Source organism: Elgaria multicarinata, chromosome 16 (genome assembly GCF_023053635.1).
Source record: "Elgaria multicarinata webbii isolate HBS135686 ecotype San Diego chromosome 16, rElgMul1.1.pri, whole genome shotgun sequence".
In the NCBI taxonomy this organism is placed as follows: domain Eukaryota; kingdom Metazoa; phylum Chordata; class Lepidosauria; order Squamata; family Anguidae; genus Elgaria; species Elgaria multicarinata.
In genome coordinates this window covers 18,938,854-18,964,940 of record NC_086186.1, presented here as the reverse complement: position 1 = coordinate 18,964,940, position 26,087 = coordinate 18,938,854, and the positions used below count along the sequence as shown (strand labels likewise).

The 26,087-nt window shown below is 43.0% G+C and overlaps 1 protein-coding gene across 1 annotated transcript; it reads left to right on the top strand.

The window, feature by feature from the left end:
• The first annotated feature begins 221 nt into the window (after nt 1–221).
• On the top strand, nt 222–25,944 carry TICRR (TOPBP1 interacting checkpoint and replication regulator). Its single transcript, XM_063142356.1, has 22 exons — nt 222–982; nt 2,817–3,102; nt 4,443–4,684; nt 6,471–6,714; nt 8,927–9,059; nt 9,331–9,473; nt 10,689–10,898; nt 11,307–11,440; nt 13,204–13,304; nt 13,831–13,924; nt 14,674–14,753; nt 15,238–15,477; nt 15,894–15,990; nt 16,305–16,368; nt 16,938–17,084; nt 18,546–18,636; nt 18,763–18,824; nt 19,420–19,548; nt 20,424–20,569; nt 20,776–22,999; nt 23,462–23,581; nt 25,509–25,944. The coding sequence occupies exons 1-22, from the start codon at nt 326–328 to the stop codon at nt 25,622–25,624; spliced, it is 5,760 nt and encodes a 1,919-aa protein (XP_062998426.1). The 5' UTR covers nt 222–325; the 3' UTR covers nt 25,625–25,944.
• The last annotated feature ends 143 nt before the right edge of the window (nt 25,945–26,087 follow it).

Below are 26,087 nucleotides of genomic sequence, written 5' to 3'. Positions count from 1 at the left end.
AGGTGTATTGGGGCGGGTGGTGGTAGTGAGTGCACCCTGTTTTTGCATTCTGGAAAGATAAAAATATTTGTTGCCTTGGAGCCCCAATTCTAAAACTGTTTGTTTGGAAGTAAGTTCCCAATTATTTCAAGGGGACTCCCCCACCCCTTCGTAATTATGTTTAGGGTTGTTTTTTGGGTGCTAAGGTAAGGGACCTGAGCGGTATTCCTCCTCAAGCCACTTGCTGGTTACCGTGTGCTCTGTAGTGTGTATCTTTCCGCACGTACACACATCTGGATGCCCGGAGTATAAGCAGCTGGGATTACAAAACAGGAGCTGTGACGTCATGACCTGCTCCCACAATGTGGTTTTCTTGTTGGACACTGCCAGCTCCATGCAGAAGATTCATCTTCATCTGGGCACCTTGAGGATCTTAAACTACTTGGGCTGCAGGTTTGGCCTGGCTAAGGTCCGGTGGGGCTTCAAGTTCTTTGACTCATTAGGTATCCAGGGTAGAACTTCACGAGTGGATAATTTCCGTGAGCTCGGGTCCCGCAGCTGGGACGAGTTTGAGGAAGAGCTGGAGGCCAGATTCGGAAGCCAATGCTGCAGCCCGCACTTACCTGGGCCGACATCTCGAGCTGCCCTCACTTGTAATATTCTGAAAGAAACTTTACTCGACTATCAGTGGGATCGGCCTGAAATAGCTTCTCCAGCCAAACCAGTATTGAGAAGCCAGAAAAACAAGTTAATTGTGACCCTGGAAAAGCCTCCATCGACTTCCACTCCAGAGGGCTTTGTGAATGCCATTTTTCTCTTCTCTCCCTGCCCTCATTCCCAGAGGGAGCTGCTGCAGTTTCTTTCTGGAAATCCTGCTCATTTGTCTGATGAACTGCCTGCTTTGCATGACCTGGCAGAAAAATTTGTCCATAAAGGAATCCAGGAAATGATGACTAACCAGAAAATCACCCTGTATTGGGTGGACACCACAGAACAGTTCAAGGTAAGAATCTCAAAACTTTGGTCTGCCATCATGTACGTCATGTTAATCACGTTTGTATTCCATCCTCCAGTAAGCATTTTTATTTATTTATTATTATTTATTCAATTTATACCCCACATATTTACAAAATACCCTAGGCAGCATACAAAGTTATGTTGGAGTTACTCCTGTATCTTCACAACAACTCTGTGAGGTAAGTTAGGCTGAGAGAGAATGGAGGTGCCATAGTCATTTTCTGAGATGTCTGATTCATTGATTATTTGGATTTAGATTTTCCTGGTCAGATTCCAACCTTGTCCACTATACAGTGCTGTATGGTTTTCACAATTACCAGCACCAGGATTATTAGGGTGTGTCGGTGTTGGTGGCCATTACAGCATCCTGTGCATTATGATGTTTGCCCAATTACTGTGCATTCAGAGAGCTCATTCATTTCAATAGCAAGGCAGTTCTGCCTGCCTGCGCAACGAACTACTCCGTCTGTGGTAGTGAACAGAGAAGACTGCACTTGCAAAAAAATGTTGGAAGTCCCTGTGTCTTCAACAGTTTGCTGAGTTAGGACATGGATTTAGGGGAGGGATCTTGGGTGCATTCAGCACACACAATCTCTGTAATCCTGGGTTTCTCAAATGTTGCCATTGAAAGATATAATTGTGCTGTGGCTGCACTTGTGGCCACAATGCATGTTCTGAGTTCTTATCTGTGGCCTCAAGTAAAGACCAGTGTGTTGATTGCTATTGTAAGCCATGCAGAGCATATGTCGCACCCTAGTAGCTGCATACTAGATCATGTGAAGTTTTCCGTTGTCTTCAAGAGCTGCCCTGCATAGAGTGTGTTACACAGTTCAACCAGGAAATGACATGTGCATGAACAAGACTAAGTCTGGCTGTTCTGAGTAAGAACACTCCCAGCGTGCCAAATGAAGTTGGTAAAGGCATTATTGTCTACCACTGCTACTTGAGTATCCAGGAGGAATACTGGATCCAGAAGAAACTCTAACCTGTGGAATTGCTGCTCCAGAAAGAGGGTAACCCTTTTCAGAACAGACTGTAGCACGCAGATTGACAGTTCACCCTGCAAACAGTATTTCCTACCTCAAGCTGCGTGCCAGGAGCACAGGAATGATGTGGACTTGCTTTCCATGCAAGGAGACAGTTGTAGACATTGCCTACCAGTCATTTCTACTGAATCAGATTGTTGGGTTGGGTGACAACCCTACTGAAAAATTAAGTATGTTTCTTTTTCAGAATGTCCTTGGCTGTCTTGCGTAGAAAGTATCATAAATGTTGATTTTGTTTGTTTGAACTGGAAATGTTGCCTTGAGACAGTAGTTCCATTTATTTTTCAGCTTTGTAAAGAAGTCTTACCATTCCATAAACATTTCCTTTAGTCTGCCTGTACCTAGACTTTAGTCGTTATGTGGCAAAGAGAGCCAAGAAGAAAAATTGAGAGCTAGTGTGTTGTAAACCTTCCCTCCCTGGTCACCTAGAGCTGATACATAGTCACACATGGAACTGGGGAAGTTACTTTTTACAAGCCTGTTAATATGTATGTATTGGTTCTTTGCTAAAGAACACCGGAGGCAACATATATTATATAATTATTAATTTTCCATTGTGCAGTACACTGTATTGAACAGAATTGAGAATTGTTTTCATGTGTACGAAGTTATATTTAATAGCAAATAGCATAATTGGAGTTGCTCAGGCTATAATACTCCCTTTTATTGTACAGGTTCCCTCATGTTGTAGACACAATGCATTGTGCTCTTAACCTTTATTTTGGTCATCTTATTGATATCACTGACTTGACGCTTTCTTTTGTCTTCTTTCAGCTTTTTGAATCCCCAGATCATGTTGGCTACTGGACGTTGTTTGAAATGATGCGCCTCCTGGGAGGCACCATTTTGCCATCTGAGACTTTAATTCAGTGTTTGAATCACTACAGAACAGGGGCCACCCCTGCTTTTCCTGTGGAGTTCAGGTCCTCAGAGCCATCATTCACACCATGGACTACAACCTTGCCATTTGATTCAACTTTGAACTGCTTGCTTTCCTTGCCTTCTGCATTACAAGCGTCCTTCCCTCATCAAGAGGGAGTATTGTTCCTCCGGACTGATGGTAATAAAAGTAATATATCATTATAGCCAGTAAGGAATTATTCCCCCATCTGTATGTGCAGTCTAGCTGCACATGAAAAGGAGGCTAAGTTTTGTTAAATACTTTCAAACTGATGAATGAAACGATTTGTAAAAAATTCGAAACTTAATGAAATTTAAATTTCAAAGTAGTGTTATTTACTGCATTTGCATAGACCATCCAATAACATGTGTTTTCTGGGGCAATAAGAGATTTTAAAAATGCAAAATTAAAATAGAATGTGTTAGATCCAGATCTGGTTATGTTTAGAGTAGACTCCGGCTGAATTTTGTAGTCTGTATGCTGGTCGAAGTTCGCCTGTTAGTAAAGTTCACCTTTTTAACTAGCCTGGACCTGCAGTTTACAGATTTGCCATTAAATTCAGAATTAATCTCAAGTGTCTGAGCATGCACAGGGTTTGGGTAACATGCTGTGGCTCTACAAGCCATGGCTCCTGTGGACACCAGATTGCATATGCACTCCCCACTCAGGGGTTGTTGGGTCATGCGAACCTGGAGAGTGTGGTTTATGTGAAGGTTAAACAACTCTCACATAACCCATGTTGTGTTTTGCCTAGAGCCCTCCGTGTTGGAGCCAGCCCCATTTTCAGGTACCCGGTCTCAAGTCTAATAGAAAATAATAATAGTAATAATAATAATAAATTTATTTCTTACCCGCCTCTCCATTTTGATTGGGGCGGGGAACAACAGTAAGTATACTGTTGTTTTTATGTTTTTGATGTTTTTAAATTTTGTATACTTTTTAATGTTTACTGCTTTAACTTTTGTGAACCACCCAGAGAGCTTCGGCTGTGGGGCGGTATATAAATGTAATAAATCAATAAAATACATAAAATACTGATTTAAAACATAGTATACATTGTTAAAACGTCCTAAAAAACATACTAAAAGCAACTCTAAAACCCGTACTCTGAAACTTGGCTTTCTTAAGTTTTTAACATAGATGTGAGATAGTTAATATTTTATGTAAATATGTAACATTACTTTCCACATCTTTCTTACGTGGGAGATAGCAAATGTAAACCCCTCAGGAGATGGTAATGTCAGACTAATGTAAATTTACTTGGGACAGATAAGAAGCTATTCCCACATATGAGGATGACTTTATGAGGCTGGGGAGCATTAAAGCATGACTTTACAAGGCTGTGAGTAAATAAACAAAGTACAAAGCTCTTGATCTTTCCATGGCCATTGAGTCCCCAGTTTGCTAATCCATGATTATGTTCTGCTTTAGTCACCTGTTTGTTCTTCTTTGTAAAAGTTTATCTTATACTTCAGCATTGGTGCTTTTGCCTTGAACAGGAGTAGAAGAAGCCCGGAGCTGTGCTGTGATCTTGGAGCCTCTCACCATGAGCCAGAAGTGCTTCAAAAGTCTAGTCAATATTTCTCTTAAAGGCACCGTGACAGATTGGAACTCAGTGCATGGCGGGAGCTTTCGCACAGAGAGCTGGGTACTGCGGAGTAAACCACCAGGGCCATTGGGTCAAGATACAACTTCGTTTAAACAGTTTGCGAAATGCATCTTGGCCCAAGGATTACATATGGTATGTGTCCCTTGTTGTGCTAAATAACCTCTCTCATCTAATTATACAGAGCTAAGAAGATTTCAGTATTTATAACCCACCCTTTTAGGGAGTTCAGTAATACAGGATTGTGTTCCCAGGGGATCTCCCTCCCTAGCCAAACTTTGGCTTTAAGCATGGAGCTACGTCGTACGCTTTCGCACCATGATCTCATCCACCTTATTGCTGAGCATTCTGCTCATCTCTCATAAGTACTCTTCTGTGTTTTCTGGTCTACAAATATTGAGAAAGTAAGAGTTCTTGCCTGAGTTCTTGAGTAAGAAGTAAAATCCTTTAGGGAACTTCACATTTCACTTTTCTATTGGGGCTGCGGTGTTTAGTCACTTTAATTGGTTTCAACGCCTTTTTGATGATTTAAACGTACCTGATCGAGGGCAGCATTTTTTAAAAGTTAACTTTTAAAACTTACTAAATTGTAGCTATCAGGATTAGACAAATTCATGGAGAATAAGACTATCAACGGCTACTGGTCTTGCTGGCTATATGCTCCCTGCAGTATCAGAGTCAGTATGCCTATGTATGCCACTTGCTGGGGAACATGAGCGGGAGAGTGCTATTACACTCATGTCCTACCTGTGGGTGTCCCACAGACAGCTGGAATGCTGGACTAGAGGGACCCATGGTCTGATCCAGTTTGGCTCTTCTTATGTTCGTCTTAGAGGAGGCATTCCCCCTTCCCTCTTGAGAGAGAATGCCTCTCCTTATGATGTTGCCTGCTGTGACATATACACGGTTGTTTTTAGTTTTAAGTATCCCTTTATTATCAGAACTATTGTTCCATTTACATGCAAATTTAGCCTGTTAATCAACACTCATACAATGAACCACCTAAGAATTCCTTAAGTCAGGTGACAGCCCTGTTTTCTGCTAATCTAAAGAAATGCCTTTCAGAAAATGAAAGGAAACATTGGTTGCAATGCCATGCACACTCCCAATTAAGCCCCGTTGTACCCAGTGGGACTTATTTCACAGAATCATAGAATAGTAAAGTTGGAAGGGGCCTTATAAGGCCATCGAGTCCAACCCCAAGTTTGAGTGAACAAGCAGATGATTTGGCGGATAGCAGAATAAAATAAAATAAAAAATAAAGTATAACTGTCCTTCTTGAGCCCAGTAATACTTGACATCTATCACCAGTAAACTTCAGCAATAGCAGAACTCCATGGATCAAAGCAAAATGCATGTCTTATTGGGGTGCACTAAAAGAACCTGTTAATAACCTTGTATTACAACAAGAGAGAGAGCCTTTTCTGTGGTGACCCCCAGTTGTGAAACAATCTCCTTGACAAGGCCCACCTGGCGCCGACATCGTTACCTTTTCGGCGCCAGGCCTGTGTTTGTTTTTGTATGTTTCTGTGGTTTAAAATTGTATGTTTTGTGATTTAAAAATTTTGTATATTGTTTTTAAGTGTTTTTATCCTATGTAAACCGCCCAGAGAGCCTCGGCTATGGGGCGGTATACAGATGTAATAAATAATAATAATAATGATGTAATAAATAATAATACTACAATTGATTCTGAACTGCGTAGTCTTTTACAATTAAGGAATATTTAGACTGCAATCCTATGCAGATGCTAGACCAAGCAAATCCCATTAGGTCAGTTGGACAGGCTTTTGAGTTAATGTGCACCGGACTTTCCTGATGTCTCTCTGAGCTTCTAAATTTCCCTGAGCAAGTGGTGTTAACTTCTCTGAAGCAGGGTTGTCCTACCTATCTAATCCGCTGCTCTTTTTCTTTTGGACAGGTTGCTGAAGTGACTCCACCTGGAGCCTGTTCTCCCCATACTGGCATTATCTCTCCCATCTCGGACACCGCTGCACTTCTTTCTTTCCTCTTTGCTGACAGAACCTCTGAAATTGAGAGAGCCCTCTTTCAAACAGCTGTAGAAAGGGACCTTTCCAAAGATGAAGACTTCAATCTCCCAGAAATTGTGAGCAGTGTGCTAAACCAAGTTGTTGGTGACTCGGAAGGTGATCTCGCAAGTCCTGGTAAATATTTTTGCTTGTTTGTTCAAAATGGTGGTTTTCGAGCTACTTCAGGGAACCCCTTTCACATTGTTTCATCTATTGAGAAACTCTTCTGTATTGCAAAGGATTTCCAGAGACATACAGATAGGATGACCTCTACTAAAGCTTGGTTAAATCCTTCAGCTATGGGTGGTTGGAAGTTACAGGAATAGGCCAAATCCTTGTCCTTGTGGTTTAAAATGGGTGGATGATTTCGTGTACATATTGTTCTTTGTATAATGTGCAAAGAGCAATATTTGGATCAGATTTTAGAGAGATACATGAGGAGGTCTGTCCATGGGCTCCATTTCTTGGTTCCACAATTCAAGAAGGATGCAGACAAGCTGGAGCGTGTTCAGAGGAGGGCAACCAGGATGATCAGAGGTCTGGAAACAAAGCCCTATGAGGAGAGACTGAAAGAACTGGGCATGTTTATCCTAGAGAAGAGAAGATTGAGGGGAGACATGATAGCACTCTTCAAATACTTGAAAGGTTGTCACACAGGAGGGCCAGAATCTCTTCTCGGTCAACCCAGAGTGCAGGACACAGAATAACGGGCTCAAGTTACAGGAAGCCAGATTCCAGATGGACATCAGGAAAAACTTCCTGACTGTTAGAGCAGTGCGACAATGGAACCAGTTACCTAGGGAGGTTGTGGGCTCTCCCACACAACCGTTCAAGAGGCAACTGGACAACCATCTATCAGGTATGCTTTAGGATAGATTTCTGCATTGAGCAGGGGGTTGGACTTGATGGCCTTGTAGGCCCCTTCCAACTCTACTGTTCTATAATTCTATGGAACTGCAATCTAAATGCAAAGACTACATGTTTTCTAGCTACAGTAATTGATGCTTGGGAAACTTTCTTAAAAAATAATGATTTACCTAGTCCGGGATTTTCAGAACATGAGTGAATGTATACAACTTCATACAGGTTTGTGTAATTTTACCTATTTCAGCTAGCAAGCCAGAATTCGAAGTTCATTCTATATGATTTGGTTTTGAGCTAATTTTATGTATGTATGTTTCATTTCATTTCTTATATTTTCTATACTGCCTCTTAGCCAAAACTCTCTGGGCAGTTCACAAAAATCGCACCTTCCTTGGCTTTAGGCATGTTATCTCTGTATTGATTCGTAGTATCTTTTGTTAAATGTTCTGTGATGGTCTGATGATTATATACAGATAAACAATTCTGAATCAAAGGGATACTGTCCAACACTGCTGGACCTCCCTGTTGCTATGCTTGAATTGAGAATGTGACCTAAAGCATACTCAACACTCCCTAAAGCTTCAGTTGCTGGAGAAAATTGGTAAAAAAGTGAGGGAGCCATCGTTTAAGAAGGCTTGTCTGCCGTTGCTGATCTTCTCATTAGGAAACCCTTCATAAGTTTCCAAGGAATCCCAGGTTTCTCTTGAACACAGCTTTAAAAACATTGGTGCCCTGCCTTTCAAACCTACAGCAGCTTCAAGAGGCAAAATGTATCTAATGTTTCTGATGCCTAGATCTGAACGTTTGTTTTGCTCTAAGCAGTAATTTTGCCACAGGCACGGCCATATTGCCTGACGGTATAATACTTATTTATTTATATATTTATTACGTTTTTATACCGCCTAATAGCCGAAGCTCTCTGGGCAGTTCACAAAAATTAAAACCATCATAAAACAACCAACAGGTTAAAAGCACAAATACAAAATACAGTATAAAAAGCACAACCAGGATAAAACCACGCCGCAAAATTGATATAAGGTTAAAATACAGAGTTAAAACAGTAAAATTTAAATTTAAGTTAAAATTAAATGTTAAAATACTGAGTGAATAAAAAGGTCTTCAGCTGGCGACGAAAGGAGTACAGTGTAGGCGCCAGGTGGGCCTCTCTGGGGAGCTGATTCCACAACCGGTGTGCCACAGTGGAGAAAGCCCTCCTTCTAGTAGCCACCTGCCTCACTTCCTTTGGCAGGGGCTCACGGAGAAAGGCCCCTGTAGATGATCTTAAGGTCCGGGCAGGTACATATGGGAGGAGGCGTTCCTTTGCACACTGGAAGTAAAATCTATTAAACTCGGTAGGATGTACTTATAAATAAATATCTGTGAGATTGGAGGCAGCTTCCTTAACTATTGGGACAAGTAAACCCACTGATCATTGTTCGGTATTTCTTTTGTTGTTGTTGTTGTTCTGTCTGTTCATGTCCAGGAGAGACTTTATTTCCAGAGTGGGCACAGCAGGAGCTGTCCCGCACGCACCACTGGAGTCCTGCAGTGGTTGAAGGCTGGTACCCTTTTTCAAATCTCAGTGGAGCTAGTTCCCACCTGATGGAATCATTCAGGTAATTATTATTATTTTCTTGACCTTCAAAGGCAATCTGATTAAGAGAAGGGCAGATCTAGGAACTCCTCAGGCAAAGCTTTGGAGCCAAAAGGCCTGGAATGGCTCCGAAGTGTTTCGCAGGTGCCACCTCTGGGCTAAATAATGCAGGGAAGGGGGATTCCAACTAGTAGCCAGATGTGCAGGTTGCCACAAGCTCTTGTCTGCAGTGGAGAGGAGCAGTGTTTTGCCTTTGTCAATCAATCTTTTGACGGGAACCTTTCTCCATACAGATTGCTGGAGGCGGCTTCTGCTCCTGAGGAAGAGGAAGCTTCAAAGCCCGAAGTGGAACTGACGCACTGCCTATCTGAGTTCTACCAAAGGAAAGCCTCTGACCTCTCCACTACATCTCATCAGCGAGATCACAGAAAGCGACGTATGCATGCACTATATGACCATTTGCCCTTCTGGGGCCCCAGTGGCAAAAAGGGGCAGGGTGGAAATAGCAAGCATGCCAGTATATTTTAGCTTAAAGCTCTGACTGCCATTGACTAAGCTTTAGGGGAGATATTTCAACCTTTTTCAGTGTGTGTGTCTTGGGGGGGGGGGACCCTGCCACGACACAGGCTCTGAACACCAGACCTCACATCTGCCACCACTTCTTATGGGGCGACACAGGCTCTGAACACCAGACCCGGCCGAGGCTACTCCCTGCTCAAGCCAAGCACCACCACTTGATACGCCTGAGGCAAGGGATAAAGCCCACCTTCCTCCAAACTATGTAGAGAAAGGGGTTTAAAACGGAGAATGGATTTTAATATATATAATAATGCGCTGTGAGTTACATCTGCTTAGGTGAATGATTGTCAGAGTGGGTGCTGAATGTGTAAACTTAAGATGATAAACGCCAAACAGACACGTGGGATTTTTGTGGTAGTTTTAAAACAAACAATCAAAATTTATTTTTAAAAGTTCATAAGCTTTGTTTCAAATAACAACATTTAAAAACCTTTTTGAAACCTTCCATACAATCCTGTCACTCTCACATTCGCGCTTTCCTTTTTCTCACACAATCACTCTTGAACTTTCTTTATTATCAGTATTGATTAATATACTTCCACTACGTGCACACCACACCCTAAAGACACCACTCACTACACTGACCCTCAAATTTCCCAGAACTTAAGTACCATAAACACAGAGAGCACTACAGACTCTACGAGTCCCTAACAAGTCTCCCTGAAAAGCTTTCCTGGAAAGTTTTCTCAATCCCCTCCGTCCTTCCCTTATATATCACTCCTCCCCCTCCCGACATTCTAACTCCGCCCACTCAGGCCAACATTCTAAAAACCACAGACTTACAAACTGCAGACATACATTTGGAATTGACTTGTGGGGTGTAACGCCACAGACCCAGCAGAAAAGCCAGGAAACCACTAAACGATTTGGAGTAAATGGGGATGGGGGCCTGAGATAGGGGGCATGACCATCCGGGAAAACCTGGAAGGGCAGTTTGGAACCCCAGGCAGGCAGGATTTGGCCCACGGGCCGGAGCTCCAACACCCTTGGTCTATTGGATGGTGGTCCTCGGCAATGCTGTCTGACTCCAGTAACGGTTATGTTGGTTTTTTTTTTTTTTTAATTTGGGCAGGTGGAGTTCCCCGGACCCCTGTAAGGCAGAAAATGAAGACCATGCCTCGTTCCCTTCAAATGCTGAATGCTGCAAGGCTGAATGTAAAGGCTCAAAAATCCCAGCCAGATGGCGAGCCATCGGTCAGCGAGAAGGTTCCCCAACGGCTGTTATCGAGAAGATTGGATGATAAAATGGAAGAAAGGGGGAAAACAATGAGAACCAAGATGGGTGAGGGCAGGATGAGGTCATCTGACCTTCGTATGTTTGGAGGGTGCAGGAGAAAGAGACTTTGTAGGAAAAGTAATGGGGATATCTGAAGATAAAGAGGGAGGTCGAGCGTTTTAGAATATGCTAGATATAAGGGAGAATGGCCAGTGATGAGTTAGGAAGCGGAAGGCACTGTTCTAAATGAGGTAGTAGAACCGTAGGATTTTTCCCCCCTGTAACATTGGTATTTCTTTTTACTGCTCTCATGCTGGAAAAGTTGTCTACTTTTTTTTTTTTTTTTAAAAAAGAGCTACGTATTACAAAATAAGCTATTGCTGTTTAGTACTGTTGTTTGAGGTCTGGATTGCATGAAGTGTTAATGCCAAATCCTTGCTTTCGGTCAGTTATCTCTGTGTGTGTGTTTTACAGGCTTCAGAACTGAAGAGGAGGTGCTCTCCTATATAACTACAAACTACCAGAAGGCTGTGATGGATGGGGAAAATGTGTCCGCATGTGCCCAGGATATGGTGATGGCTGTTCATACATTTCAGAAATCCAATGAGGTAAGGCGCATATAGGTACCTCTGTCTTTGTTAGAGCTTTTCCGCTGGTATTTTAAGATTCAGGTACTTAAACGTGAGGCAACTTCCTGTCTCGACCGTTTAAAACGGGGCAGCTGTTTGTGGCCTTCCAGATGTTTTTGCCTGCAATTTCCATCATTCCTCAATGTTGCACTGCTGGGAATTGTGGCCCTCCAGATTTTATTTATTATTTATTTATTTATTTATCATACTTATACCCCGCTCCTCAGCCAAAAAAGGCTCTCAGATGCTTCAGCCTACTCATTTCCCGTTCCTCGTTTAATGAGTACTGGAATGGAAACTAAAGAAAAAATGCTTGTCAGCTTAAAAGTGTCTGAAGAACTCATCTGTGTGACCAAGTGGTCACTGGTGGTCAAAGAGCAGCCCCAGTGAAATCTTCCTTTATTTATTTATTTATTTATTACATTTCTATATCGCCCAATAGCCGGAGCTCTCTGGGCGGTTCACAAAAATTAAAAACATTCAAAGTATAAAACAACAGTATAAAACCATAATATAAAATACAATATAAAAGCTATTACTGGTTGGGGTGTGTGTGTGTGCAAAAGGCCCAATTTTGGGTGGTCACCATGAAGCCCTCTCAAAAAGCAGCGCTTACGCCTGGGAAGAATATTGGCTTCAGTTGTGAAATGTGAACCATTTATCTCTCTGGGCAAAGAGCTTGGGAAGGATTCCACTGATTTTTACTACTTATTTATTTATTTGCCCCGTTCGCATTTCTTTCGTGCCCCCTTGAAATTGTCAAAATGAAGAACCACTTCTTGCAGAGCCCACAAGGTTTCACAAAGCGAGTGAGCCTATTTTGCCTCTGTCCTAGAATATAATACAGAGGAATACTGTACATTGTGGGAATTGTAACTGCACCTCATGCATAGTAGCAGTATACTGGTGTGTGTTATATTTCTAGTGGGAATCATTGTGTTTTGTTAAGGACCAAATTGGATTATACATTAAATATGTGTTTTATAGCAATTATGTTTAATTATAATAATAACAACAACAGTTTTGTGCATGCAGAGTGCATGCACAAAATCTTGATTTGCAACTGGGGAGTCTCTCAAGCCAGACTCCGATTCACATTATTTTCTTTTCAGAGGCAAAAATGAACTTTCAATAAGATTGATTGGGCCTATATGGTAAGCTGTCGATTGCAGCTTTCCCTAACCTGGTGCCTTCCAGATGTTTTGGACTTCAGCTCCCATCAGCATGGCCAGTGGACACACATGCTGGGAGTTCAAAACATCTGGAGGGCACCAGGTTGGGGAAGGCAGGTCTACAGGACTTGACTATGGCATACTCACATCACATTTGTGAAAGGCACGTAGCACAGTTGGCATTTAAAAGATCTTAAGACTATGCACACTTGAGTAAGTCTCATTGAACTCAGTGGAGGTTACTTCCGAGTAGGCATGTATAGGATTGCACTGTAAATGGTAAAGATTTAAGTTTAGTTTTCCCTGCCTGGGAAATCACTAATATGCAGAGAACTTTCTCTGTGTCTTTCATGTCAAACATTTGCTACTTAACTGTTCCAGAGAAAGAGAGAGCAAAATCTCTTCTGGCTTAACACAAGTGCTGCTTAAAATCTTCTTGGCATCAGTCATTCTAAGAAATATTTGCTTTTGCAGTTGGACAGTACAACTGTGTGAGCCAATATTTCAGTGGATACTTCTGGAGTTGCTGCGTGCGTGTTTGTGACATCCGTTCTAATTCTGTGTCCACAGGCAGCCTGTATGGATACAATCCGAAGCAGTCTTCTGAAGACCAGCAAATCTCTCCGGCAACAGTTTGGCAATGATCCCGATAAGGAACTTAAAGTCAAAGAGTATGAGGCACCATATAATATTTTCAAAAAGAGTTTGTTTGGATAGTTGTGGAATACACTGCTGTAGTGCTACGGTTGTTTTATGGAATTCCTTTCTGCGATAGAGGAGAAATGTGCTAGATAATCTTTTCCTACAAAATAGCCCTTCGTCATTCTTGTCTTACTTTCAAGGTGGATAGTTCTGCTTATGTAGTGATGCAGGCCAGCTCAATGTGCCTAATGTGTAAATAACTTTCCAAAGTGAACTTTATTTTACAATATTTGTATACCGCTTTTCAAATGTAATGATTCACAATCATCGCAGGCAGATAATATTGTCCTGATCCAAAATACCAATTGTTGTCAGTGGTATCATTCAGCGGTATCATGTGGCATCTGGTCTGCTCCCCAAAAAGAAAGGTTCTTATATCCACTAAATATGGTGGAAGTGTTTTACAGAGGCCTCTCCCTGGGTGTTGCTGCTGCTCTGAGCAGGTTATATAAAATTAGCACTTCTCTCCCGCCCACCCTTTTTCTGTATTCACAGGTGCCAGCTTCAAGTGTACTTACGCCTGGAAATGTGCTTGCAGTGCCCTTCTTTCCAAAGCAACGCAGATGAAATGGAACAGCTTGTGGAAGAGGTAGGTCAATAACCCTGGATTCTGGGTTCCAGAAGCAGGAAGCAGAATTCTAATAGAGAGAAGTGATGGCCTTCGCATCTCTTTTTTTTCCGTATAAATTTTTATTCTTTCAAAACACAACCAACTTACAAACACACAATACAAAAGGGGGGAAAAACATATAGAAAGATAAAAAAAAAACCACAACACATAAAAAACATACAAATTTAAGATGGACTTCCAATTTTCTCCACATCAAAAATAAGTGACCGTATCTTCTCTTACTCCATAATTACAAAAATCAAAATTCCCTTCTTTTATCTTAAAGTTTTCTCAATCGTTGAATCCACAGATGAACAAATCATTTTTTCTAGTCCCTGCAAAAAGTCTATAAGAGGTTTCCATTCAGTTAAAAACATAGATGTTGATTTTTCTCTATTTATTGACGTAAGTTTTGCCATCTCCATTAGCCATTCATCCGTTAAAGGATCCTTTCCATTTTTGTGCATATAATAATCTCGCTGCCGTTATCATATATAAGAATAGAGTCCCATAGTTCCTTTTCATCTGATCGTCCATTAAGCCCAAAAGGAAATATTACGGCTTCAGTTGTATATTGGTCTTTAATATCTTCTGAATTAAAGAATGAATTTGTATCCAAAAGTTTTTAGCTTTTTTACAAGTCCTCCATTTGTGATAAAATGTTCCTCTTGTTGCTGTCTCTGTGTCACTGACCTTGAACTACTTTTCTCCACGCAACTCTCTTGCAGATGACGGAGATGCTACGGATTTTGTGTTTGACTAAAGACCCAGGATACCTCACCAGGTTTTTGGAAGAAGTTGTAGAAACGTAAGTGCTTTCATATCGCAAACAAGAGTGTGCTACAGTACCACTTATAAGCTAAGCCAGAACCAATCAGGAACAGGCCAGACTTCAATGAGGAAACATGGATTAACAATCAACACTGGTATTCAGCAGCCCATCAAGCCACAGTAATAACCTTCCTGGCTTGTTTCATCTCATCCTTTACATTGCTAACAGGTTTCAGCTCATTAATAAACATTGCCTCCTTAATATTTCTCCTTAATTTTCCCAAAGTTATTAACGCTATACAATTTTAAATATTAGGATTTTTAAAATGTTTAAATCTATAATATATATATATATATATATATATATATATATATATATAAAAACTGGATGCACAACTAGTGGTTGTTTGCGTTGTTTTTCATATGCTGTATCACGCGCATTGCCTGCATATCAGTGATTGCAGGGTTAGAACCCTTGGCAGCAATATGTCTTATGCAAACTCTTGTTATATTGTCTCTAGGTATCTTGAATCTATGCCAAAGACTCTTGGAGACCTGTACTATAGTCTGGGGACACAGATTCCCCCAAAACTGGCCTCTGTCCTTCCAGCAGACTTCTTCAGTGACGATTCTCTAAGTCAGGGGAGCCAAACCCCATCCCTTCCTGCTTCCACAGCCTCTGTTCCAGTTTCTAGAACAGCTTCCGTAAGCACTGATGCACATCAGCTGGAAGAACTGCGCACTAGATCTGCCAAGAAAAGGTGATTGTATTTCAGAGAAGGGAGCAAATGGTATTGAATTAAAATTAGACTAGATTGTGTGTGTGTGTTACTTTTGAATCATCTGTGTTTATGCAGATCAGCTGATGTGTCAAGAATAAAAAAAGTGATATCTTTCCAGATCTTCTGATTCCATATTATCATCTAACATCAACTTAGCAGCAATATTTACTAGTTAAGGTACAAAACACAGAGCCGATACAGTCCAAACCCAGTAGGTTTACAGCTAGAGTTGGAACAACTTGAGAAGAGTGTGTGAGAACGTCAGTTCAGTGCATGTTAAAAATAGTCAGCTTTGCCTCAGAGCGGCCACTCGAAAGCCTGACTTTGAAAACATCATAGTTGAAATGTAATTGCTTCCGTGCGGTATGCTTAAAATTTTTGTCTTGCGCTTCTAGAAAGAATACATTAGCCAGACATCGAAGTGTGACAGAATCCTCGCAGAACTTACGCCAAATAGAGATTCCTCAAGTACCCAGGAACCGTACTAGAAAGGTATTTTTTTTTCCTGGAGAGCAAATGGGTTGCAAGACCTCTTTGAAACACTGAAACCATCCAGTCATGCCAGAAAATGTGTAGCATCTATAAAACCTTTGTGCTTGTTGTCTTCTCTGCTACATATAGAACAGTCATTTTGTGATTGTGATGGTAAGCCCTTTTATAATGGAAGGAAGATCCAGCGATTCGATTTCCGGTGGATTCTGGAACTCCTTTTCATATCAATGGGTTTCAGCATTAGTTTTCCAATTAAGGTCTATAAATAAACGTAATTTTGCAGTCTTTTCTAATCCCACTTTCTAATAATTCAGGACAGCTCTCATGCGTGCCTTGATGTGAAATCGGCCCCAGCTGCGCAGAAGATGGCCGTGCAAGGTAAGCCTCCATTTCTTTCTGCAAGTGGTGAAATAGGTGATGGCTTCCTAAAATTACGGGGATGAAAGCGACCAGGTGATCCCGGAGTCAGACCGACTGTCCTTGAAAGGGCCTCTTGTAAAATGCTTCCCTTTCTCGCTTTTCTGATTCTAAGTTAGTGGACTGAAGGGGAAGCACTACAAGCGAATCTTGGCATGTTTGAGGTGTCTCCATACTTTTTTTTTAAAAAAGTGTTGCCTTCCAGCTAAATATTGAAAGATACAATGCTGTAAGCACCCCCTCACCCCCCAACAGCCATTCATGGTATTAAATATATATATATTTAGACCCAGGAGGTTGGGAGTAACTTACTTCTACAAAATCTTCCTCTTTGAATCCCACAGGGCTGTGAAACAAGTCTCATTAGTTGTATAAATAAAATAATCTGACTTTTGTAAAGGAATGGTTATTACGAACAGAACTAGTAGGATTTAAACTACTTGAAAAGTTTTTGTTTTTTCCCATGTATATTAGTTTTGTCTCCCTTATGTGAACAATTCCTCTTCTCTTTGCTTTCCTGATGCTTTCAGAAGTGACAAAGGTGCGAAGGAATCTCTTCAATGAAGCCATGCTCTCTCCAAGCAAAAGATCCCTAACAAAGATTCCTCGGAGCCGGTCAGTGTCAGTTTTGGAAGGTCTAGAACACAAACGCAGCCAGTCTGACAAGGGCACTCGAGGTGAGCGATAAACTCTGCTGGAATACCTGTCTCAATTAGTGCTTTGCTGCTTGGCATTGTGGCCACAGTGGGCATGAACCAATGAGGGCAGAGCCTGAAGAAACTGCCTGCAGCCCCTGGGAGAACAGGAAAGGGGGTTACAGGAGGAGGGCAGGTGACATGCCTAGGCCCCCTTCTTTTTGTTCTGGAACAGAAGTAGGAAAGAAAACATGCCCTGTCAGGATTTCCCACCCTGGATCATTCAGAGGATTGGTTTGTTTGTTTACTTAAAGTGACAGAACAGGAAAGTTGGGTACTCTGATTAAATGTAAAGGTGACCGTTATAACATTGGAAGGGGGAGGCAGTTTGCAATGCAGCTTCAATTCTTTTGTTTTTTAATTTTTTAATTAGTTTTCCACATTAATTAGACATGCAACATTACAATAAAGAAAACATCAAACAACTACTACATACATGTTGAATAAATGTTGAATACATATGTATTGAGTAAATATTAACTATAAAATGTCATAGCATAACATAATCATTCCACCTCGGGATCTATTCCTGATTCCAAAATCTTATCGTTTCTTCTGCTGGCGGTTTCCCACTTCCCTTAGTAAACACAAATATTAGGAACCGTTTCCAGATTCCTTCAAACTCATTTATTTTAGTTATACCTTTTCTCCACTTAATATTACAAGTCAGTTTATTATTATTATTATTATTATTATTTATTTATATAGCACCATCAATGTACATGGTGCTGTACAGATAACACAGTAAATAGCAGGACCCTGCCGCGTAGGCTTACAATCTAATAAGTTGTAGTAAACAATAAAGAGGGAAGGAGAATGCGAACAGGCACAGGGAAGTGTAAACAGGCACCGGGTAGGGTGAAGCTAAACAGTATAGAGTCAGAACAAACTCCCATACTTCTTTATACCATTCTTCAATAAGGTATTCCCCTTGGATCTTCCAGTTCCTAGCTACCATCAATCGTGCTGCAGTCAGCAAACTCGATATCAACTCTTTAGTTTCTTTTCCACATTTTATATCTTCAAATAGTGACAGTAATGCAGTCTTTGGTGTTTGTTCTATTTTCATTCCCACTATTTCTTCAATTTCAAAAACCACCATCTTCCAACAGCTTCAATTCTGAAAGAGCACTCGCTTTCCAACTTGGGCTAAACAATAAATTGTTGGGATAGATTTCCACCTGGCTTGCTCAGAACAGGCCTTCGTGCAGGCTTCCTGCCTTGTGAAGCTTTGCTTTTTTCATTTATATCCTGCATTTCTGCCAAAAGAAGAAAAACACACACTCAAGGCAGCCGACAATAAAATACTGATTAAAAACAAAAATCTTAAAACGTAAAACGCAGCAATGAAAGAATGCCGAAGGCCTGCCTGAATCAAAACCTCTTTGCCTGCCAGTAGAAGGACTACAGAAAGGGGCAGCTCTTACTCTTTTATCTCTTTAGGCAGTCACAAGCTACTGACCAAGAGGGTGGCAGAAACACCTTTGCACAAGCAGGTCTCCAGAAGGCTGCTGCATAAGCAGATCAAGGGCCGGTAAGTGAAGGCACTGCACTCATTTATCAAGGTGCTTTACTGATGTTACTTTGGAAAAACACACACACAACACTCGATACCAGATGCTTTGTTACCATGCTGAATCCAAAATACTCTTTTTCACAGGTGTTCAGATCCTGGATCTGAAGTTGGCATTGTGGAAGAATCTCCTGAAAAAAACATATCCTGTAGGTATTAATGTAACTCGAGCTCCCTTTTTGCATGCCTGTTTGTTTATTTACTTGTTCGTTGATTGGATTTTTAAACCACCTTTCTGAATAGATCATCCTCCCAAGGAGGTATACAGTAGTCAATAAAACATAAAAAATATTAAAACATGACATGACACAACGTAGACGATTTAAACTTTTGGCAGATGTTGGTCACTTGGCTCTAAGTGACGTTCCTTTGACAATGGAACAGAAGGTGGCAAGAAATCTATCAGCGTCATTATTCTTACGTTGGATCTGGCCTGGCAGATTATGATTGTGTTAAGGCAAAGATTGTCAGTAGAAATCTTTGCTAAGCTTTAACTACTATTTGGTTGTAGTCTTTCACCCTTCATCGATTTATTTTATTTTATTTTATTTACAATATGTATATACTGCTCCCCATTCAAGAATTTCGGAGCGGTGAACAAATAGAATAAAAGAATTTAAACATCATCCTCCTCATCGTCATAATAATACATTTTTAAAAGAAACGATATCGGTGACACATGCTGATATTGGATGGTTGTAAGTATGAGCTAATCTTGATTCCTTTGTTCTGTTTTCCTAATAGGTGGTTTAAGAAGAAGCCCACGGATTAAGCAGTTGTTGCTGGACAGAACACTCTCTGGTTCTTTCCACGCTTTACAACCCAATAAGAGGAGCCTACAGCAAGTGCATTCTATACCTGTAGAAGCCCCAGGTGATCCAGAAGATTTAATAGCTATGAAAGTGGGGGAGTGTTCAGAGTTTCAAGGATTACAGAATTGCCTAAAGTCTCTTTATTCAGAGGGAAAGTTATTATTAATCTACATCTCCTGGATGGTCAAACTCCCTTGTATGATTTTTTTTTCCCTACCAAAAAAAAAATGTTATCTAGCCATTTGGGTGGGGGATGTATTCTAGTTTCAAAATACTCTGGTTCGTTTCCCTTGTTCACTAAGATACCTGGTGAAGAGTCTCAGATGATCTCAGTGATGTGTGGAATGGTACGGGAGAGGGCACGGTCACGAGTACCTGGGTCCTAATTCTACCTAATAGTTTTCCTTCTGGAGGCCTAGGAGTTTACTGTAGTGGTATTGTAGGCCAATGTTAGAGACTCTGGATCTCTGCTGAACAGCTATAAAAGGTGAGGGTGGCAGTTCAAAGAGGAGAAGGAGCAGATAAGGGGAAATTAATTTTCCCTGCGTGCTTCTTCCTCTGTGATATTCCTTCCTCTTCCACCCCTCTCCCCAATAGCCTAGGATTCTATTTACCGGGTGGTGGTGGTGATTAAGCACCCCCTGCCTGCCACTTCTTTTGCCAGAAATCACATACTCCCCTGACACTGTGTCACTGTTCAGCGTAGACTCACATTTCCTGACCTGGGACCATGTCAACATATAGATCTGGTCAGTCATTTACTAGCTAGAGCTGTTTTGTTCTTCGTTACTAGTTGAACCATACCAAAGTCTTCTCCATATTCTGATTTGAGATAGAAAACGCAGGTAGCCAGCAAACGCAGTGCCCTAACAGCTTGAGGATACAGCTGCTGCTGCCTGTCCGTGCCAGTCTAAATTGCTACCTTTCTGTTTATAGGTTTGGCATCTCCGCCTGTTAGAAAAGCCATCCAGTCCCCCAAGAGCCTTCTCTTCGGAGCAGTTGGTGATGAGTTCAGTTTGGGGGAAATGGATTTGCCCAGAGCAAGAAGAAAATCCCTAGCTTTTGACAAGCCTGTTTATCAGGTAAAATTATCTTGTGTCTGTCTCTATCCTATCGACTTGTATCTTGTCTTCCTGTCTTTTAAGCTTTTGCTTCTGGCGTATCGCTTAAAACCTGCGATGCCTTTAGTTTCATAACTAGAAGTGACATCACGCTCTCAGTACACAGTTTATTCTGTTCTTCTATTCCAATCCGGGAGTAGTGATCCATTTTTACTCTTCTTCCACAGACACCAAGAAAAAGCCCTCTTCGGTTTTCCCAGAGACTCTTAAGTTCCCCCAACAACCCTCAGAGAAGATCTCCTAGGATTCAAGAGAAGTCACAGAAGACCCCTCAGAAATCCCCAGCCCTAAAGCACACTGCAGCTAAGCATTTGGGGAACTTCTATTCCCCTTCTGAACGGATGAGCAAGTCCTTGCCCGAATCTATCGGAAAGAAAGGCGATCATTTGGCAAAGCCCGCTCTGCCAGCGGAAAGGTTTTCTACCCCTGTCAAGGTGGCCCAGCTGCAAACTCTAGGAAAGCAGGCAAGGGATGATGCGCTCGATGACGTCTTTGCTTCACCTGCAAGCATTTCTGATTCAGCAGCCGTTCTGTCTGTGAGAACTCCATTCCCGTTGAATTCCAGGGGAAATTCCCTCTCAGAACTGCAGTCCCCAAGGCGTTCCTTGAGAGTTGCCCAGAAAATGGCCTCTCCAGCTTCTGTTCAGATACAGACTGTTGAGGAAGAAAGACTTGCATACCTGGAGCCTTTATCAACGGCGTTGGACTCTGTGCTGTCAGAAGTAACACCCACGATAATCGGAGGTGCACTTTCAGAACTCTCGTCGTGTCCAAAGAGTCCCGGGCTCATGGAGGCCTTTTCTCCACAGGCTGATTCTGCCTTGCTGCTTGATGTTAATTCTCCACCTTGTAATCTGTCTTTAGCTGGCGTAGCAACGTGCACACTCTCCCCTCCTAGGACACGAGAGCTGGGCAGGCAGTCTTGCACACCCAAAAGGTCTCTTTGGAGACCTCAGAGTGTCACAGATCTCTCCCCAGTGAAAGCCCTGAAATCCTCATCCTGCATTACTGACGAGTGCTTAAACCTGTACGCAAATAATGAGGAATGTCAGTCTAGGGGCAGCGCCAGTCTTAATGCTAAAACCAATCCATTCTGCAAACCTGAGAGTGCATCCTTGGTGCAAAGGCATGAACAAACCATTGGAGCGATGACCCCAGGTAAAAGGAGGGGTTTAGAAAGACAGCTGTCTCCTACGTTCCCCAGTAAAGATGGTGTGCATATTCCCGATGCTTTAGAGGTGTGTGAGCGGCTAGATACTTCCTCTCTAGTCAACAAGGCCCTTGCAGGCAGCTTTGAAGCAGAACAAGGCCCAGGGACTTTACAAAGGAGAGTTTTGCCAGCCCAGAAAGCCAAGGGTTTGCGGCCTCCAGCCTTCCAGAGCCCTGCCAGACGTGACCAGGCGTCTTTGGTTGCAACTCCAACGTCTGGCTCTTGTGCCTACGCGTTGCGTTGCACCCCAGACAGAAGGCAGCGGGAGGCTGCGGCACGGTTAGGTAATCCTGAGATGGCCACCTTCAGTGCTCCTAGGACTACTCGTGCACTGCTTTTAGCACATAGTCCGCCGACCTACGAGCTTGAATTTGAGATGCAAGCTTCCGGCCTGCCAAAGCTGCGCTTCAAAAGGGTGGCCTCCGGATCAGCTCTGGAACGGCAGCCTCATGCAGAGCCTGGAAAACCCCAGGGAGAGGGGACTGATCTTGCTCCGGGGGATCTTTCCATGACCTGGTGTGGTAGGCATTCGGGGAAACCAGAGCCTGCATCCAACTCTCCGTCCTGTCTTCGCTCTGCCCACAGCACCCCTGGGAAGTTTGCGGTTAGCGGGCAGACCTACATATGCCAGGCATACACGCCAACTCGCTGCGCCGCCTCCACTACTTCCCCGCCCCAGGGCAACGTGGGCCTACCCTGGACCCCTTCTCCGAAACGCAAAGGGAAAGTTACCCCTGAAGCGATCCAAGACTGGCCGCGGAAGAAAAGGGCCGCTGTTGCCTGCAGCAGAAGCGAGAGGCAGGTCGATGCCGCTGGAGGGACGCCAGGCCGCGATGCCAGGGAAACGAGAGCGTCTGCGTTCTTCAGCAGCAACCAAGCCCTGCTGCTGGGGGAGTTTGAACTCGAAGGCGTTTATAGGCTTCAAGACCAGTCACCTGGCAGTGAGGAAGAGCCCAACGGAGACGAGAGCATCTGTAGAGGGACGTCTGGACTGAAGTTCAGGAAAAGGGCCTTCGAGCACATGTCTCCAGAGGAGGAGATGAGCCGGGAAGTGAAAAGGCCCTGCCCAAAGAGAGGAAACCCAGATGCAGCTTTCTACTCAACTGAACTGCTGAGCATCAGAAAAGGGGACGTGTCCTCAAACGGGACGATCCTGGAGGAGGAGATCTTTGGCTTTTCAGGTACTTTCAGACTAAAATCAGAGAAGGTGAGAAGGGGGACGGGAGGTTGATACAAATGGGAAGAAGGAAAACTGAAAGGACCTGACAAAATGTTGTGCGTTTCACCTTTCTTGCCCCTACGATTGCCCAGGCCGGACATCAGGGTTCAATTTTAAAACAGCTTTTTCTTTCTGCAAGAACACTTGATCAATTGCGGCACAGTGGACATGCCTTTTTGAGAGGGGCATTGAACCAGTTTGCCTCCGCTCTCTTCCAGTTTTGAGTCTATGAATTTAATAAATGGAAGGTGTCAGGAGGGGGCAGGGTTAGATGCAACACACCCAAGTTATACAACACACCCAAGTGTCTCAAAAATAAACAAGGGCACTTTTCCATTGGCAATGAGGGATCATTCAGCATTCCTGCAACGTTAGATGCCGTATCATTAATTCCTTCTTCATTCTCCTGTTTTCCTTCCCCCAGGCTTGACTCCACCCAGGTCTTCAAGGAAGAGCACCATTTCTGCTAGTGGTCTCCGGGCCCTGACACAGTCTCCGTTGCTCTATCAAGGCCACGCCACATCTCTGAGAAAGTGTCCCACAGGTAAAAGCCTTTGGAGTTTAAACAACAGAGCAGTGCCCAAGAGAAACCTGGGGTGGGCAGGGGGCAGAGTTTTAAATGAACCCAATTCCACATAGCTGTGATGGTGGATATGCTCCCAGAAGAGTCCCCTGAAGGCGTACTAAGGATCTGGGAATTGTATTGCTTAACAGACTTCCATTCCTGCTATAAAAAGAAACTGTTTATCTAGGGTGACCATATGAAAAGCAGGACAGGGTTCCTGTATCTTTAACAGCTGCATAGAAAAGCGAATTTCAGAAGGTGTCATTTGTGTTATGGAAAAATAACTGATTTCCCACTACTCCCTTCGCCCATCTCTTCTCTCCCGTCCTTCTTCCAAGATCCCTCATTTTCCTTTCCCAAAACGCCATCCTTGGGTGATTTCGAAGTGATTTAGGCGAGTAGAATAGACCCTCTACTCCCAGGTAGGAGAGAAAAGTCCCATTTACCTATTTGGGTAAGGTTGCTTACTCAGGTGTAAAGCCGCTGGTTAAATCGCCAGGCGCTTGCTTGCGCAGCTGGCATACACCCCCACACATACCCCTCTTATTTCCTTTCCCCACAGCTCAGCGGGAAACCAGGGAGAGAAATAAGAGGTGGGAAGCTCACTCATTGAAAAGAATGTCAGGTGCCATCTTGAGGGTTGGGGGCTTCACCTTCCTTCCCACACGCTCCGGCGGGAATTTGGGAAGGGAAGGTGAAGCGGGAAGGTTTCTGCCACGTAGGCAAGGTGGGACAGGAATGTCCCAGGGGACATTGCGAAGTGGGGGTGGGAAACCAGGGAGGGAGTGGTGGACAGGGATTAGTTAAAGACAATGGAATACGTGACAGGAAGGTTCCAGGATTCATTACTAAGGGAATCATGTGATAATGGAATTTTGCAAAGTCAACGGGGTCTCTCCCCATCTGGGCATATCAGGAAATCAGGGAGGAGGATCACATGTGACGATCTGAGCTAGCAACCAATTATTTGTGTACAATGTTTCCCCCCCTGTATGAAATGAAACGTAAACTTCCGTTCCGGGCCCTTTTCCTTTACATTGGCAAGGGAAAGGAACCTTTGTACAAAGAGATTTTTGGTACCCGAGGTGGAAAATAAACTTTCCTTTCGAAACTGCATCCGGATGCCTTTTTATTTGATTTAATTGGGTTTTAATCCACAATTTTTCTAACATTTGTATGCATGTCGCACCTGGTGAAATTCCCTCTTCATCACAACAGTTAAAGCTGCAGGAACTATACTAGAGCGACCAGATTTAAAAGAGGGCAGGGCACCTGCAGCTTTAACTGTTGTGATGAAGAGGAAATTTCACCAGGTTCTCCAGATATACAAATGACACCTGCTGAAATTCCCCTGTCTATACAACTGTTAAAAGATACAGGAGCCCTGACCTCCTCTCCATAGGGTCACCCTAGTTTATCTGAAGTACTCTTGGCCTTCTCTTCAGCTGAAAGTGCCTCTTGGAGATCAGTAAGAAGTTGGTTTACAGTCAGAGGGATGGCGTGGAATGGGAATGGTTTGGGGAAGCAAAACACAAACTCCACCATTGTATCTTAGTTACAAAAGTCCTTATAATAACCAGCTGGAAACAGTCCAAAGAGAAGCGGAGCCAGAGTTACTTCTGGACAAGCATCTGTCGGGGATGCTTTAGGGTGGATTCCTGCATTGAGCAGGGGGTTGGACTAGATGGCCTTGTAGGCCCCTTCCAACTCTGCTATTCTATGATTCTATTTGAGTCTCTCAGCTGTGCTGATGGAGTTGCTCTGCTTCCCTTCATTACGTTTACTGCAGCCTGACGTAATGACCATGGCTGGATGATTTTTGCTTCTCTTGAAGCCAAGGGGAATTTTCCTCAACTAAACCGCTTACCTGTTCCTGCCTTCCATACTCTCTTGTTTCCCCGCACAGGAGGTGACTCCGATGCGTTTGGAGCTGCAAATGAGGAGTTCTCCCCGTTCCGCAGCGCGGCCACCAGAGCGCGCTCTGTTAGCAGGACCTATTCGCGGAAAAAGCTGCTTTGCTGAGCGGTGGAGCGACACTGCGAGAACGCTTTGTGCCAGATGACAAAGCTGTTCCGGGCAAGTTCTAAAATCAAAACCAAGGTAACATATGGCCAGCCCCCGCAGAAGAGTGTCTTGTTCATACACTCATGGCTGGATTCTAGCGCTGGAAACATTTCACTCAGAACCAGAAAAGAAGAGTTAGGGTGGTGCCATTGGCAGTGGCTCAAAGCTGTCCTCGATCCGACTATGCCGTTGAATGGCCTCTCCAGGGTTTCAACAGCCAAGGATGTAAATATTGGGAGCTGGTGAAAATGACCACTTTTAAAGAATTCTTTTGTACAATAAATACATTTGCTTTGATAAGTTGCTTGTTTTGAAAGGGGCTGAAAGGATTACTGTATTCTTGCTGGCTACGTGTGGGGGAGCCAGAGTCTTGGTAATGCACGAACCAAAAAACCAATTCCCACACTTCCTTGCAATGACA